The sequence below is a fragment of the Arctopsyche grandis genome, chromosome 13 (assembly GCF_051622035.1).
Source record: "Arctopsyche grandis isolate Sample6627 chromosome 13, ASM5162203v2, whole genome shotgun sequence".
Taxonomy (NCBI): domain Eukaryota; kingdom Metazoa; phylum Arthropoda; class Insecta; order Trichoptera; family Hydropsychidae; genus Arctopsyche; species Arctopsyche grandis.
The window spans coordinates 1933198-1952426 of record NC_135367.1 but is presented as its reverse complement, the minus strand read 5'-3'; the positions used below and the strand labels follow the sequence as shown (position 1 = coordinate 1952426).

The window sequence follows — 19229 nt, the reverse complement described above, 5'->3', positions numbered from 1 at the left end:
GTACAGCACCCCCCCCCCCCTCAATTTTTTAAACAATTAATTCCATGAAAGTTCTTGAAATTTTATATTGAAGAAAAATATATTTAAACAAACGATTAAATTTAAAATTTTTATTCAAAATAGGCACGTTTTATGTTTAAAAATCAGTGGCAGCTCGTGAGGGTTCATAGTGGAAGGGCTGGAAGGGCGTGCATATGTACTATAGTGGGACGTTGCAGCCCGCAGCCCATATGGATGGCAAAGATAGTTTGCATATGTACTACGCTGGGAGGGCTGCAGCCCACAGCCCATATCGATGAGCCGCCACTGATAAAAATCGATAAAATACTGATAACTATGAATAAATTCGGTAATGAAGACATTAATTTATATTCAACAATGAATTGAAAAATGTTTTAGAGTTACATTCGTTCTTTCGAATATGATTGGTTATGATATTTAATTTCGTGAAGCAAATCCATCCCTGATATATATATGTTTCAGCGGTATTTTATATAAAATACAATTCCAAATTACAGTGTGTTGTTTTAAGTTTTATTCGTGAGTCGTTGATATTTGACAGTCGACTTCTTGCGTTCCTCGTAAATTATATTTTACGATCAGTATTAGTAGAAAAATTAAGTTGAATATAAAATGTTTTATTAATTCATAGAAAGTCAAATTATTTTTATATTTTGAATTTAATAATCAAAAAAAATAAAAATGGGGGCGCCTCGCAGCGCCCCTTGTCTACGGCGCCCCTAGGTACGTGCCTAGTATGCTGCACCTTTGAGAAGGCCCTGCTATTAGTATGTGCCGAGCAATGATTGATAAGGATAAGGAAGAAATTCGTACAAAGGCTATGAATTTAGATTAAAATTGAACATTTTGGTAATTTGTGGGATGTTTTTTATTAGAATTTTTCAAATGCTATATTTGATTGTGGAATAGTTTAAATAAAAAAATTAAATCAATGCTATATATACACATGGAACGTGGAACGTCTGGCACTCGAGTTCTCGTTAGTACAATATTTCACGTGGGCAGCTTTCGATTGATGGAGTTTTTGGGTGCCAGATGTTCCGTGATGGAGATTTTAGTCATTTGCGTATACAACCATATACACGTGCGCCATCTTATAGATTGACTATTTTATCTAGAGATGATTTTCTAGGTTCAATGGTGTGTCTATGCAATATTTTTTTTTATATATTAAAAATACACAATTATACATATATTGTTTTAATGTTATTCATCAGTGAAACGAAATGAAAGTGTTAACGATTGAAAAATTTAACGAGGTTTTATTTTTTATGTTTAATATGGTGCTACTAAAAATATTTTCACACACATTTGTTTCATATTAAATGTCTTTTGTTTTGAAAATTTTCATCAAATGTTTTCTTGCTTAGGAGGGTTTTGTTATATTATATATTATTCAAATATTACAAAAAAATTCCATACATATATAGTAAATAATGAAAACGTTTCACTTTACGCGCACACGATTCAAATGTGAATTTGTAAATATTAAGAAATTTTTTATATTTTTCTCATTTTGGGAATAGTTTTAATGTTACATATGTATTATAAACAAAAAAAAAAAATGTATTAATTATTTAAATACTAACTGAACACAAGCTATAATTTTTTTACTACTCTTCAGAAGTATATAAATAATATTAAAATTTTGATGTATCCTATTGTTGCTTACGTGTAAAATTTATTTTTGTTTTTTCTTTACATCAGTATTTACACTGATCTTTCTTAAGATTTATCACCTATTTTGGTACATTCGTGCAATCCTTATTTTATTTGTTGAACTATATATTTCTTTTGTATGCAATTCGTTTATATCATTTATTTACATGCACGCATGGCTGAAAGAATAAAAGCTGCTATATATTTTTCTTGTTGGGTAATTTATTGCATTATAAATATAGTACGGTAACATTTTATATATTTTGCTTTGTAAAGATTGCCCGAAATGTTCGGTTGTGCAACGAGAACGGTAGCTGTTTAATATTCCTGAATTTTTTTAATATAATACCATTTGTCTTCGTTGGGTTTATATTATACACATGTATAATATGTATATTGGTGGCTTTATAAATTATCAAAAATTTTATTCTTATAATAAAGTACCAAGTATGAACCAATCTTTATTGATATATATACATATATATATATATATATATATATATGTATAAATTCATATAGTTATCGTAAGATTAGTTATGGCGTGTATAAAAACTCCGGCCTAGATATTATTTTGATTTTTAACATTTTTAAACATGTTTTTATATTGAAGAGAATAGATACAAAAGTATTGTTGATTGTTGTCACTTAAATTTTATTTAATTTTAATATAAAATGTAAAATAAATTTTTTCCTAAAAGTTATTCCGACCTTTTATTTTACTTCGACTATCAATTTATGGTAGAAATTTGTAATAAAAAATAAACGAAGCGTTGGACACGTTTCTATTCAATGATGTTTACCTGTTGCGCCGATATCGAATGGTTACCGAATGGCGCATATTACTTTTTATGGCTTTAATATGTTGATAATTATAGTCCAACTTGCTTATTACCGACTCAAAGTGGTTGTTACCAAAATATATCGACGATCAATTGAATTCAATCGTTATTTTTATACACATATGTGCATAACAAACTCACTATCTGGATGTACCGTGTAAATTTTCAGAGATAAATGTTTCGAAATCCAAAACTTTCTAATAACGTTCAATTCTAGGAATAACATTGTCTATGAAACATCATCATTGGAAGTGTAAATACTGGTTCGTAGACATTTTGACAAAAAAATAGCTGCAGATTTAGCTCATCGGATACACCGACTGGCGAAATGGACTTTCAGCTATTAGAATGGACTTTAAATGATTTTATCATAATACTAGCTGAACCCAGCATGCGTTGCAATTCCATAATAACGCATGCAATTCCCGTTCTCGCTCCCGTTCCCATTTGTCGGAAAAACGCAGACAGCGAACACATTTGAAATTATTGCGTTGCAATGACACTCATTCCCGTTTTTCCCGTTTCCGTTCTTGTTTTTCCCCGTTTTATTTCACAGTAATCTTCCTGGACATGCATACAACAAATCCTGAAAGTTACATCGTAATCGGTTCAGTGGTTTAGGAGCCTATTCGAGACACACACACAGACATTCATTTTTATATATTAGGGGTACCGGAAATAAATCCATTTTTACTCTATCTATGTATGTTTTTAATAACCACAGAAAATTATCGAATTATAGAACTATCACAGAAACTTATAAATTACCACAGAACTATCACAGAGAATATTGGAACATTTTAAAGGATCGGAAAAACAAATAATGGTTTTTGTCCTGCACGCACGAAAAAGAAGAGTGATGGAACACTTGGTTTTTTTTCCATTTTTCAGGGAAAAACGCTATCTTTTTTTATACCTCAAACCATAATATGGTTTTTTATTTACCAAACCTCGCTCCTTCTTACTATTACCTATTTAGTCCCATGGAGGCCACATTAAGAAGAAAAAAATTCAACAGCGTGAGTGATGTGGTAAACCAACTATTAACATTTATTAATTAAAAACTGGCAAGATTTTTCAAGAAAAGTATTAAAATATCGACAAAAAGATGGTAAAGAGTCATGAAAATTAGAGGAGATTATATTTTGGAGTAAAATGTGCAAAATAAAATGAAAAACTGAATATTTAAGTTGATCTGCAAAAAAATGAATTTCTTTCCGGTACCCCTAATATATAGATTGTGAAATGTATACGATTCCTCCAATAATTTTTAAAAATAAAACCAACCAAAAAACGAAGCTTCAAAAGCAAAAGCCGAAATTATTCACGGATTTAGAACGCTGTGTTGATACAAAATACATATTTGTTTTAAATAAACCGTAAGCTTAGTGTATATTTGAGATAAAATATTATGTTTAGTACATATTTACATACATATAATATGTAGGTACATATTATCTCTCGATTTACACGGTTTTGATCTAACGCAGCCTTGCAAAATTTGCAATTTCATTAAATTCTTTTCTAATGCTTTCTCGTATGATGCATAGAGTACAGCAGATAATCAATTTAAGATGAAATAACAAATTAATAGCTTAATACTATATCGTAGTGATTAGATGATTCGCGCTCGTCGACTACTGGCTTACTAGCACTGATCACATGATCTTGCGTTCGCGCCAAAAACGGCTCAGCCTATAAACAAGCCGTATGCAACAACCAATAAGGTCTCTTGACCCATCGACCAATGGTGCGGAGGGTACCCGATGGGTATAAATATTAGTCGGTCTTGGTCCGTGCTTCATTCCGAGCTGGCATGCCGACGGATCAAGAACAATAATATACCTCTACCTCAATTACTGCGTCTTTTACTCTGATTTCGGAACTCCACTACACGTCCACGCTACAATACTAAGAAGTCGAAATAAAGACACAATTTTAATGTGGATATGGATTTGTTCAAATAAAAAATGGTGATAGATTCGACTCAACATCCCTTGAGGCTCGCAATAATTGAGTTTGACTGTACCAGTAGCGTCGCTAGGGGTGATGTTACCTAAACAATATTTTTTATTTAATTAATAATATTTGATAATTGTTAAGAGAGAGAAGCGCCAAAAGAGAAGCTGGTAAGTTCACACGTTGTTTCTGGATTGCGTCTCCGTCCGACTGAATCACTTAACCCTTTGAATGCTGATCAACGCCAATCGGCGTTTTGCCAATAAGTCCATGGACCTGAAATACGCCGACAGGTGTTGTACTTTGAGCATGTACAAAGTAAACAAGAATACTACCAGCTAAGCCTTTCCAGGTAGCATTGAAAAAAAATGCATTGAACATGGGTCGTGTAATCTGTGTCAATGTTTATAAAGACTGGTTTACACCGAAATTCCTGAATTTATAACCATAGCAGAATTTCCCGATGGAAATCCCTAACTGCTGAGTATTTTACATTGTGGCTTGGCATTTATATTATGAGAATTACATATTAAGAACAATGAAGAAGATGGAACTAGTTTTGGAAAAATACATTCTTCTTTTGTTTATTTTATATTGTTGCAAGATATATTACAGAGTCTAAACACACCTTTACAAAACTCGAAATCCTCGGCGGTAGTTATCTAGGGTTTGTTTGGATTAGCTACAATTTTTGTACCTGCTTTCTATTCGAATGAATTCTGTGGCGGGCTTACAACAGAAAAGACGTCAGCACTCAAAGTGTTAACCTTCCTACCTTTAGGTACATACATACACTGATTTCTCAGAAATTCGGACAAAAGCCAATTATGGTTCATATTTGATCAGTATCGGCTCGTCTATATGGGCTGCAGAGCTGCAGCCCTCCCAGAACAGTAAAAATGCATGCTGTTTTTGCCGTCCATATGGGTTGCAGGGCTGCAGACCTCCCAGTATAGTACATATGCATGCTATTTTTGTCTGCATTTGATCACCGGTATGGTCAACGAGCTACTACAGCCCGATTAGTCTCTGCAGCCCCCCCTCTATGAAATCTCACGAGCCGCCACTGTGGTAGCTGTATATATATAGAAAGCTATATATATATATATAGAAAGCTATATATATATATATAGAAAGCTGTATATATACAGAAATTGCAATGAGGCGTTTAGCTGCTCGAGGACCGTCATACAACGTTGAATTAGCTTTTTTCAATGTGAACAATTTGGTGTCACCCCAAAAACGGTGTCACCCGGTGCAGACCACACTCTCCGCACGGGCCTAGCGACGCTACTGGACTACGTACATATAATTTTTATATGATTATGTTTTTTTCAACACACAAGGTGAAGGTGGATAATCGAAAGTCTGCTTGAAATTCTTCGAATGGGAATATTTTCGGTGATCTGGAATTTAATAATTGCGATCGATGACGCAATTCACAAAGGAAATTCGAGCGCTTTAAGAACGTTCGCCCCGTTCGGAATTCCTGGACCCGAGAATGCTCAAGAGCAAATTCCAGGATACAATGCTCACCGTTATTCATACGTCTCTTATTCGTTAATTAAATCCGATCCCGTTTTGATAATTATATTTTGAAAGTCATGCCATGCTATATATATAAATAAATATATATATATATATATATATATATATATATATATATATATATATATATATATATATATATATATATATATATATATATATATATATATATATATATATATATATATATATATATATATATATATATATATAGTTTGCCAGCAGTTTGGCTTAGTGGTAGCGTATATATTTAGCACCACTGAGGTCAAAGGTTCGAGTCCTCGCCATTGCTGGTTAGATTTGGGGGTTTTGTGACTCCAAATCGATCGTTTCTCTATCAGAGTTTGCCAATTTTATCTGATCATTGCTGAAACGGTTCCTGAAAATTGGTATTAGATCTAATCCTGTTGTCACAAAATCTGCCTGTGTATAATTTGTAATAATTATACACAGTAATCTGAAATCTATAGATATCTCTATAGACATCTCTATAATTTCGTATTTATTATATGTATAAAAATTGTATACAAAAAAAATCTAAAAATAATCCATAGATGTCTCTATGATTATTATTTCTGATTAATTGTTATATGCTATATATTCTGATTGTATATGTATGTATTACTGTATTTCTGATTTCTGATTGTTTATGTATTCTGTATTTCGTTAACGTACACCCGTCGCATTGGAGCAAATCTGTAATGGCGAGTGTATATTGATTTGTATCAATAAAATAATAAATAATAAAATAATATATGTATGTATGTATGTAGGTATATCCATCCGTAAGACAAATACCATCGTGAAAACAGATAGGAGTAAAAGAAAGTCAATGCTACGATTATTCCGGGAAAAATCCGGGTGAACTGACCCAGAATTGAAATGAACCGATTACACCCATCTACTTACCTAGGGTATGTATGTACATATACGTATAGCATGCTACCACTTAGCGCATACTACGGGAAACTACTTTAGTTAGAGCTTTTCCAACTACCCGAGGCTTCTCGACTCGCTCGAGAGGCACTAGCCAGACAAAAACGACCAGCGATTTTAATACGGATTCACAGGAATTGAAAATCACTTTGGGTGTAGTTAAATGGAGGAAAAATCGGCATGGGGTAGGCTCGCCTGCATCATCTGTTATCGATCCGTATACCCGATGAGGCGCTAGCAGTCCTCTCTAGAAGCTTCACGCTTCTCGCATGCAAATTAATAAATATAATTAAACTAAACCTCGCTTCTAGGTGTGGTTTCGTTGTGAAAATAGTCCTTTGAGCTGGGAAAATTGGATGCGGTTATGATCTGAAGCACGCTGGACCGTTGGGACTAAATGTCATAGATATATACACACATATATAATGTATTCTGGTCAAATTATTCTTTTGACTAAGTTCCAGCTCCACCAATATAACGAGGTAGATTGGTTGTCTAAGAAAACTGAAGATTGACTGTTTACCATGCACCCTTTTTTTGATCTTTCGACTTAAGATCTTTCCATTTTCGATCTTTGCCTTTCGATATTTGCGTTTTCGGTAATTTAACATTCCGGCTCGTCACGGAGACCGAATTATTACATACATACACATGTAAATCTGACATCTATCGTTAGATATTATAAACATCGTATAAATACGATTAATAACATTTTTCATGTAACAATACGATTTTTTACATTCGATAAACAACCACAGAGACACCTATGGTGAGAAATCTGGCGAAACCTGAGATATAACAATGACTCAAGGTTTGCAACAGAAAATTGGGAAGGAAAAGCCAATTTTACAGGAACCGTTTCAATGAAAATCAGAAAAATTGGCAAATTCTGATAAGAAACGATTGACCTCGACAAACCAAGGTCTGGTCAACAACGAGATTCTTAGTGGGAATCGAACCCGTGACATCAATCATGAAATAATTCAATACTCACCACTAGACCACGCAGCTGGTTATATGGATGTTCACCTTTATAAATAAATAAATCTAATATATAATTTCGAAAGAGACTTTGTATGTATGGAAGTTTTGGTTCATAGAATCCGTGAGGCTAAATTTAACATAAAGACAAATGAATATTCAAATAAAATAAAACTATTCAAATAAATTTAATAAAACGTTTACTATTAGATTGGCCGTATTTAAGCGGTTTATATTACAAATACCGAGCGAAGCCGGCTAAAACCACTAGTCTTCTATATATGTATATAAAAATTAATGTCTGTGTGTGTCTCGAATAGGCTCCTAAACCAATGAACCGATTACGATGGAACTTTCAGCAATTGTTGTATGTATGTCCGGGAAGATAACTGTGAAAAAAATGGAAACGGGGAAAACGGGAATGAGTGTCATTGCAACGCAATAATTTCAAATGTGTTCGCTTCCTGCGTTTTCCCGAAAGGGAACGGGAATTGCATGCGTTATTATGGCATTGCAATGCATGCCATGTTCAGCTAAGTAAATAATAAAAAAAGTAAACAAAAAAACTAGTCAAGTAGAGTTAATCGACTTCCATGAAAGCTTTTGAGCCCAGAACTTTAACCATTCTAGCAAATTTGTAATCTTAAGTATATAATGAGACCAATTATAAGGGTGAATTCTGAAAGTAGGTCGTCCACCCACCCCACGAAATAAGCGAGATGTCGTTGTGAAAGTTATTAGACGCTAGAAAGGACATTGATAATAGCTTTTTGACGTGATGAATGGTTGTGACGGATTTATATAATATATTGGTGTTGTGTTGCTGGGTCGTCCTGTAGGAGACATGGGAAACAGGGGGGGTGTGTGGGGTGGTTTTGGGGAGGGAAGTAGGGGTCCTCTAGGGGCGCAGGGTGTCTGGGCGACTCACTCGAGCCAGACCAGGGCTAGGCGTCACGACGCCCACATTAAACTCTCCTCAACATAGAACCTCCAACTTACAACTAGGTAAATATTGTATTAGGATATCGTTTACTCACCCACTACTTGCTTTCTATCATGTAACTATTCAATTTCTTGAATATCTAATGACAACTTTTTCAATATATTATAATTTAGTTGGTAGATTAATGATATTAAGAGGGCTGGACAGCAGCGCCTTGTCCATACAAACGTACTATACTTCTCCCTTCCTCAATTATGGCACTAGAGAAATTATTTTTTAATATGATATGGATATCCACCATTGGGGTGCATCTATCGTTTTATTTTTTTGATTAATTATTTTTTATATGAGCTAGGAGCCGCCAAACATCTATAAAATCGCCTCTTTTTTACACCCACGAAACGAGTCCAGTGTGCTTATTTAACGGTCGATTTTAAAAATATACGCCGATAGATGCACAGAAAGTATCTTTCTCATAACGATGATGAATTATTTTTAAAAATTGGTCCAGTTTTGGAGGAGAAAATAGTAGAATACGAAACCTCGATTTTGTCAATTTAAAATACGTTTTATCCGGTCGAAGCGCAACTGTCGCATTCACTCAATATATATATTGATATATATTGTCGCATTCACTCAATATATACATACACTCAATATATATATCGAAGAAAGGAACGGTAACAAAATTAAGGTTTCAGGTGTACAGCCCTCTTAATGATACCATTGTATAATATTATACATATATATTAAGAATTATATTGTGTTTCCACCTCACGAAGACATATTTTGAAAATTCTATTGGGATAGTTTTACATGTGTGTAATATTTGCCACCAAATTGTATTGAGATCAGTTTTTGGTGGAAGAAAATTAAGTGCTTTTATTATTGAGGAAATCTTAATTTGAAAATAAAGTTAAAACTTATTAGATTGATTTTTAAATGCTTTCTTATTATTAAGAAATTATGTTCACAATACATCTTATATATATTTTAATAGCTACTGATCTACTGATTATTTTCTATTTTACAATTTTAATTTAATTTTGTTGGTAATCATAGTATTATATTATTCTAATGTTAATGTGCAGCATAATATGAAAAATAGCTCAAAAACCTATTTACAATTCTTATAAATGCTCATAATAAATCTAATACATAATATTAATTAAAGACTCTCTTAAGTCGATGACCTAAAGTAAAGTTAAAACTTATAACTTGTGTTATATGATATTATTTTGAAAATTACCTATGTGGTCTGATAGAATATGAAAATTGGGACGAAACTGCATTCATATAATAACTCAATTCAATCAAATTGTGGAGATATCAAAATTGACTTAAATATTTCTCGAAAAAGGATCACGAATATTTACGACTTTTTCACAAATCGAGGGATGGTTCTTTTCTAATTGATTTCATTTAAAAAAAAAAACACTGAGGGAAGCTCGTTTTCATAACATTGTTCCGAGACACTTGAATGAACCTGAGGCAAGTGAAAAATCTAAAAGATGTGAATTGATGGCATATTTACAAGGATTTAAAAAGACGACACTGATAAAGTGATATATGTATGTACATACATACATAAGGATATATGTACAAGTGCATAAAAAATATCTTTTTATTTTTTTGGTATTTTTTAATTTTTCTACAAGCCTCATATCAGGTTGCTTTCTTTTAATTTTTTTTTAATGAAAACTCGCATTTACAAATCCCTCCAAAGCGACGAGTGCACCTAAACAGATACGATAAAATCAATCAATATACATAACCATTTTATACAGTGCGAATTCATACAAGCATCCACAGTGAGATATGTGGAAAAAATTTTGCAGCATTTTATAAACAATTTGGCGAGCCTCAAGACGCTGAATAACTTAGCAAAGGATAGTACCTAGATAGTAGTCGGACTACATGCCATCTCGCTTGCCCTAACATATTACGCGATACAACCATATATACAACGAAAGCAATTAAATTGCAATTACCGCTTTAGTTAGTACGTTTAGATAAAAAATTATATTGAGATAGAAAACCAATCCTTATAAACGTGGTGAAATAAAAAATTTGCCAAATAAATGAAAAATAGCACGGAAAAAAAATCCGTAAAATAAAATATATTTTTGACTTTTAAAATTCGCTAGACAATTAATTAGAAGTATTTTAAAGCAATGAAATATAAAAATTAATACGAAAAATATCTGACTATTGATTCCAATACTCACTTTGAGCGTAACAATCCTAAACTTTGAGTTAAAGACCGCAAAAGCCAAAAAACTGTAAAAATCGCGGATTTTTTTAAACGCTCATATCTGGTAAACGATCACCCACCAACAAAAATCAATATCATATTCAAATTCAGTGCGTCAAACTTAGTAAAGATTGGCTAGTCTCCGTGTAATTGGTCCAAAACAGCAAAGCGGCAGACTCATGGCACGTAATTCGCGTGTATATCTCCACGATGGCCAAAAAGACGGATACGATACGTTGACGGATGTTGCTGTAAGGTATGAACAGGAAATTTCGGGTACTGCTGTAAGCCTGCCGTGGCGTAAACGTAACGGTTAAAATGAACATACCCATACAAAATGTACCAAAGAATACTTTTCGTACGGCCGGATACCTGCTGAAGTCGGTTCGTGCCGACTAGGTATGAACAGACCTTTAAAAGGATAAAAATATTGAGCCATTATTCAATTATTGAAATAATTATCAAGTATACAAAACAGAAACGTATTATGCACAAATAATATAATTATGTAGATGAAAGCTAATTATAAAAATCAATTAATAAACTTGATATATTTCTGCAAGTTTCAAAGGCAAACTTCTGTGACTGCTCGTTTCCCGTTTTCAGAATGGAGTTTCGAATAATTACAGAAGAAGATCACGAGTTGGCGATTCAACACCTTCGCAGCACGTTCTTCATCGATGAACCCCTCAACAAGGCTGTCCAGCTTTGTCCCAACGGCGAAGGACACCAGGAGTTGGAGAAACAGTGTGTGGACACCATGAGGGATGGATATTCAATCATAGCGATCGAAAATGGCATAGTAATCATTTTTTTTAATTTTCAAAATCTAAAATTAAACACTATCCACGGTATCCAAGTTAAATTAGTTTCCTAATTATTTATTTATTTACATATTTGCCACAGTGACGTTACAGAATACTCTAAAGGTCTGACCGTACTATGCGACAACCGAACGATCCGACACATCACAACAGTACGCGACCAAATATTGTTTGTATGAAATTGTATGAGACATAACGCACTGAACGACAGTCGCATGACGTAGAACGACACCTTGCGTCAAAGTTGACTTTTCGACCAACTTTGACGCAAGGTGTCGTTCGCGACGCGACGCAAGTGTCGTTGAGTGGGGGTTGCCTTGCGACAAATATTCTCCTTCATATCGTGACTTTAAAATAGCATGTAGCCATAATCTTTTGGTTTTTCTCGATTGTTCTTCTTCCTCGCATATCAGAGATACTATAATAGCGTCCGTTTCGTCAATCTTGCCCCGAGGTACCGAACGAATGATTGACATAATTTACTGCGTAGTGTCGCATCGCTGTCGTTCAAGTGCGGTTTTACAAAATATTGTCACACACTGTTGTGAAGTGTCGGATCGTTCGTTTGACGCATAGTGCGGTCAGACCTCAACGCGTCACTGTGACCGGACTTATAAGCATAATACAAATACTATACATAAGAAAATTAGCGAGATATCTATGTATGTTACCGGTCTCCGTGACGAGTCTGAATGTTAAATTACAGAAAACACAAATATCGGAAGGCAAAGATCGAAAATCGAAAGATAAAAAAAGGGTGCATGGTTAACGGTACATACTCACATAATTTGCGCGAGCAGGATACAACAGGAACAGGCCTTTCCTCCCGTATTAATGTGCGCGCGCAGAATACGGGAGGAAAAGCCTGTTCCTCTTGTTCCTGTTGTACCCTGCTCGCGCAAATTAAGTGAGTATGTACCGTTTACCATGCACCCTTTTTTTTTGATCTTTCGACTTAAGATCTTTCGATTTTCGATCTTTGCCTTCCGATATTTGCGTTTTCTGTAATTTAACATTCTGTCTCGCCACGTAGACCCGTATGGGACATGTAGATAATACATTTTTGAAATCATATTCAAACAGTGGTGACATAGTGGATAGGGTGGTTTTTGCCAATTTGATGAAGGAACCGTTTCAACAATGAAATCAGATAAATTGGCAAACTCTGATAGGAAACAATCGACTTGGAATCACAAATATCCAAGTCTGACTAGCAGCATTTTAAGATTACACTCAGAATAAAACTCTTTTTCAATCGAAGTCAGCTCACGGGATCAAACCCGGTGACCTCTCAGTGCTCAGTATCAACGCAACCACATTATATAAAGTACGAAGAGATTTCCGGAAAACTGACAGCATGGCTAGCAATTCGTTTTCTGTGGCTATTTTTCAGCGATGAGTAACTTGTCTGCCAATAAATACATATTTTATTACCTTTTGTAACAAGTTTCATATTTTTAAAATTTTTCAAAATTCTGTTTGACAAGATTCAGATTCAGATTCAGCTCTCGATAAGTATTTCGTAAGATTTATTGTAGCGTCTCTCGCTGTGGTAAATTTCGTAGGCAGAGATTTATCGACAAACTTCTCTGCCAACAAATCTTTTCGTTTAGAGCTAACCTTTTTTTCTAGTATATATGTAGATAAAATGGTAATTGGATTATTAGTCCCATCACGATCGCCCAAAAGACGATTTTTGCCCTGAAAATCACGAATATGGAATATTTGGCACTCGAGTTCTTATTAGTATGATGGACTTTTCGGCTGCCAGATGTTCCGTTATAGAGATTTTAGTGACTTTGTGACCAATAATCACCGAACCAGATAAAAAAATACTACTATTATATTTAAAAAAAAGGTTCGGAATTATGAAGCTACATACGTATATAATTTATATGTACATATATATGAATTATTATTATATTATTTTCCATACATTTTAATGCAGACAAATATCGGTACAAACTTTTCAACGTTTATTAAAAAATTACATTTAGCATCGCGAGGAAATTTTATTCGTAGGATATATTTCTTTCGAAGAGCTACCAAGAGCGGATTAGATCAATGAAAAGCCATTAATTTCCCCCTGGGGCTGTAGTCGGAAGGTGAAAAAATCTATTCCGTATATATTTTCATTCGTTTTAATAGCCTGAAATTTTTTTCTATGAAAAAATAAATGAAATACGTTTGCTTTTTATAATATAATTTGAAAAATATATATGTATAATTCTGAAGCTGGTATGAAATGGCGAGAATTAATTTGCGGAAGGTGAATTGACACGCTATTAAATTTAATCGGATTCCATGATCAGAATAGACGTTTAGTTTAGTCTGTCGTAAATTTTCCAATCACCACATTCCGTAATTAATTATTCGGAAAAGATTGGATTGAATCGTGCCAAGTGGCCGACGAGACGATCGATTCGCAATAAAACGATCCGAGGGATGGTTTTGTTTCAGATAATTGTGAAAGCCTGCGCCGTCCCACTTGCGTTTATTGATTTGGCCCCAACACCGCTCATTACGCACATAACACACTTTATAAGCGCCTACAAAGTTGTGAGCAACAAGTGGCTCGTAAAGCTCGTAAATTTATAGCCCCCTTTCCACCCCCTCGCACGAAACTTCACGTCTCAAATTTCAAATTAATTTAACGGGACAATGCAAACATGAATTGTTTAACTTTCAGGTTCTCGGCGTCTCCTTGAACGGAGTTCTGCACCCTGGAGATACCACCAAAGCCTTAGCCAAGTTGAAACTGTTGAACGACCACAAGTTTAGTAAAATATTCACCATGTTGTACAGCATCACCGATGACTTGGAGCTTTTCAAAAAGTACGACGTTGAAAAGATTTTCGAATGCAGGATCATGTCTGTGGATTCGAGAGCAAGAGGGAAGGGACTCGCTACCGATCTATTTCGAAGGGCAATCCAACTCGCAAAGGACAATGGGTTTAAGGTTCAATCCGCTTATGTCTAATGAGGCTCTTACATTGTGGAGCAAATAAAATATAGTCGAATTTATTTATACCTACAAATGTGGATTTATACCTACAAAATTCCTTTCTTTTAAGAAATTAACATAAAATAACTAAAATTTTTTATTAAATTATTTCTGCTAAATGATAAATTAGTTATTTAAGGTAAATTTTGACTTAAATTTTTTGCTAAATGTAGAAAATGTTCCATTTACGAACACTCACCCCCCCCCCCACTCCTCGGAAAGATGTGCAAAAGCAATGATCAGTATACATACATACATATGATTGTAACGTGTGCATATTTTTCAAAAAGTAGGGATAAGCTTTCACAAACGGAAGAACCTCTACTTTTTATTACTCTTCTTAAGCAATACCTTCTTATATATTTCGAAAGAGACTTTGTATGGTTTAATGTATGTAAGTATTTATATAAGGTTTGTGACAATATAATATTCCAAGACGACGATATCGATATCGATTTCGATTCTTTTCTGTTTAGATTTCGATTTCGATTCATATTTCTGTTCCGGATTCCTTTTTCAGTTCCGGATCTGTATTCCTGTTTCAGTTCCGGATCAGGATTCTTTATTCAGTTCCCGATCTCGATGCCTTTTTCGTTTCCAGTACCAGATTCCTGTTTCAGTTCCGGATCCGGATTCCTGTTTCAGTTCTGATTCCGGATTCCAATTTATTTTTCAGTTCTGGATTCCGATTCATTTTTCTGTTCTGGATCCGCATTCCTGTTTCAGTTCCGAACCCAGATTCCTTTTTCAGTTCCGGATCCAGATTCTTTTTTCATTTTTGGATCCAGATTCTTTTTACGGTTCCGGTTCTGGATTCCTGCCTTAGTTCTGGATCCCGATTCCTATTTCAGTTCCGGATCATGACTATTTTTTCAGTGTAATTCATTTCCGTTTGGCTGTCTTTTCTTTCGATTCAAATTAATTTAATAAAAAAAATTAATGTTTACTATTAGATTCGCCATGTTTAAATGGTTTATATTACAAATACCGAGCGAAGCCGGGTAAAACCGATAGTATATACGTAATATATCTGATGGAAACAATAATGAAATGGTCAATGTTCCATTTGAATAAATTCAGATATACATACATAGTTTTGAATGTTTATGTTTCTACATAGATACATACATATATAAGTCTGTTATTAATCTTAAACAAAAACTGATGTTATTCTTTTTTAGATCATGAAAGGAGATGCAACTGGTGCATATTCACAAAAGATGGCTGAAGGGCTGGGATTTGGAACCTTGATAGAATTAAATTACAAGGACTATTTGGATCCGGGAACAGGATTGCCGGTGTTTGAAGTTCCCACTCCACACGAGACTTTGAAGATTATGACCAAACGTTTAACTGACTAAAACCAGTCATTAAATGAAAGTTTATTTGGAAGAGTTGATCACAAATCCAAATTTGAATGTTTCCAGAGCAAGTTTTAATGTTTTATTTAAGAATTCAGATAGATTAGCTTTTGAAAATCTATCTCAGTATATTATATATATGTGTATGTTCAAAAATAACTAGTAATTGTTGATGTTTTCAAATATATAATCAAAAACTAGTTGTATGTATCTATGTTTATATTATAGTTGTGTGAGTGGTATCGATGTGTTCAAGATCACACGTGCACTATAAAAATGAGTTTTAATGTATTTAATACATATTTTTTACAATTTATATTTATACAATGAATTATTGAATGGATCATCTATCATCAATTTTTATTATAATTTATATGGCAATTGAATTGAAATCAGATTGAAAAATCTGCATTATCATTTATTCAACTAAAACTAAATTTCATATTATCACTGATATATTTAGATGTCTCATAATACGATTATATTTGACGTATATTTTAGTCAGTATTATCATGACTTACCTACATATATATGTATATACAAAAAAAGAGATAACATATAGCTTCATTTATGGCTGTAATTAACTTTGTAAAATGACCAATTTTTGACAGTACTAAGAATAAACACACTGTGCTATTACAAATAAGTATTTATTAATTTTTGCTCAGATACCTACAGTGTATCTACAATATGTATGTACATATGTATATGTATGTATTAAGACAATATTTACTTTTAATATTTATTATTTGTATTTATCTTGTTGCGCTCAAACTTTTACAATGAATGATTTTAGGGAAAATATGTTACATTTCTGTATATGTATTCTGTTGTATTACAAAAAATATAAATATTTTCTTTATTATTCTAATTTCCAAATTTATGTTGGGAAGGAATATCATCAGATTTTATTGTGATGTTGATTTTTACATAAGCGAAAAAAATAGATTATTATTATTGGATAACATATGTATGTATATGCAGGGCTTTTTTTTGAAAAAAAAGGTGCTGGAACTCACTTCTTCTCAAGTTTTTTATTGGTAAAGATTATATTAAAAATATATTATATAGAATATCCGTTTGAAACATAAAACATGCTGAGACAAAAAGTTGCCGGAACGCCGTTCCGCTGCGTTACTTGGAAAAAAAGCCCTGTGTATATGTATTAGATTAGTATCAATGAAAAAAAAATATTTGTGGAGATCGTTACAGAAAAGGGTTGCCTACTACACATATGTATTCATATCGTTATCCTGACTTGTAAAGCGCATTAATGTAGTTTTGGTTAAAAGCAATGGCTTTGTTTTATTTTTTTAAACTATTATAAATCTACTTAACACAAATATAAGGTCAGAAAGCGCTGAAAAATTTATAAAATTGATCGTACAATGTGTTCGAGGGTCACAAAATGTAATGAAGAACATGTAATTTTGCATTTACCCGTTTTCTAAGTTGGGGTCACGATATGTATTAAATACTTAGATTAGATAGATTATATAAAAAATGTAATTTATTTAGAGTGGTCTTCATTTTGTTTTGGTTTTTCAAAAAGGCTAAGTTCCTTGGTGAAAATTTCATACCCAAACATTTTAAGATTGTTTGCAATCCTCAATAGCTCGCATGTCATAAGCACAGAAAGCTATTCTCTGGTGAAAAATGTAAAAAAATATTTTTGGTCTGGTTTTCAGGCCAAATACCACTCTGTGCGTAATATATCAACTCTAAAAAAGGGCGTGATTTTTTATATCATTTTTGAAGGAAATTTATAATAATAATAGTTCATATATTTTTTATGCTTATTTTATCACTAAAACAAATATTGAAAATTTTCGTCAAAGTGATGATCACTCTTATACTGCCTAATCCGAAGTCCCGTGTTATTATATGTTAATTGGTGTGAAATATATGCTTAATATGTTAAATTAAATATGAGACACCTTTATTTTAATTTTATTAATAGTTTCTATTTTTAAAACATGTGCAAAAATAGCAAATAAAGACAATATGTTACCGATTTATTGATTTACTGTGGCTGGACCATGAAGATAATAATTTTAAATAAAAAGTGTTTTAGAAGTACACGTGCGTTTTTTTTCCTATATCTACATTATATGGTCTCCATATCAACTTCGTTACTCTCTTAAATTTTTTCAAATACCTTTTGAATATATTAAATTTAATATTTATATTTAATTGTTTAATATAAAAAAATGGTAAAACTAAATACCTACCTACATACATAAAAACAAATTATAATTATAAAATTCATTAATCAAATAAAATTTCAATAGATGACGGTAATTATTCAGAGACTTATCGCCGTCTATTTGCCTATACAAAAAATTGGTAGCAAACAGTATATATATATAGAAGTTTTTTTCTTTTGTTATTATATTCGTACGTTTTTTTGGCATTATTTTAGCTGTGACGTACATATGTATGTCGAATCGAAACGACTATTATAGTACGGCGGGCGTTATCTCAGATACATACACAAATAGACAGAATGGCGATGTTATTTATTTATTTTTATTTATTTTTTATTTTTACATACATATTTTCACATACATATATAAAAATATACCAGGAAGGCTTAACAGGTAAACCCCAAATGCGCCTTCCTGGTCTACATACTTATTACATAGATACATGTAAATCTAAATATCTGACATCTATGGTCAGTATACATATATTACAAACATCGTATTAATACGATAAATAACGATGAATAACTTTCAGGTAACAATACGAATTTTATATTCGATAAATAACCACAGAGACATCTATGGTGAGCAATATGGCGAAACCTAAGATATAACAATAACTAAAGGTTCGCAACAGAAAATTGGGAAGGAAACGCCAATTTTACAGGAATCGTTTCAATGAAAATCAGAAAAATT

At 33.0% G+C, this 19229-nt stretch overlaps 1 protein-coding gene across 1 annotated transcript; it reads left to right on the top strand.

Moving 5' to 3' along the window:
• The first annotated feature begins 11747 nt into the window (after positions 1-11747).
• LOC143921327 (arylalkylamine N-acetyltransferase 1-like) lies at positions 11748-16329 on the top strand. Its single transcript, XM_077444575.1, has 3 exons — positions 11748-11942; positions 14654-14923; positions 16150-16329. The coding sequence occupies exons 1-3, from the start codon at positions 11748-11750 to the stop codon at positions 16327-16329; spliced, it is 645 nt and encodes a 214-aa protein (XP_077300701.1).
• Positions 16330-19229: the final 2900 nt, after the last annotated feature.

Bases quoted from the DNA above. Each gene is read 5' to 3' on its own strand.
- LOC143921327 (XM_077444575.1), top strand. From the start codon at position 11,748: ATGGAGTTTCGAATAATTACAGAAGAAGATCACGAGTTGGCGATTCAA. The intron at 11,943-14,653 runs GTAATCATTTTT...TTTAACTTTCAG, and splicing joins TAGCGATCGAAAATGGCATA to GTTCTCGGCGTCTCCTTGAA. The intron at 14,924-16,149 runs GTTCAATCCGCT...ATTCTTTTTTAG, and splicing joins CAAAGGACAATGGGTTTAAG to ATCATGAAAGGAGATGCAAC.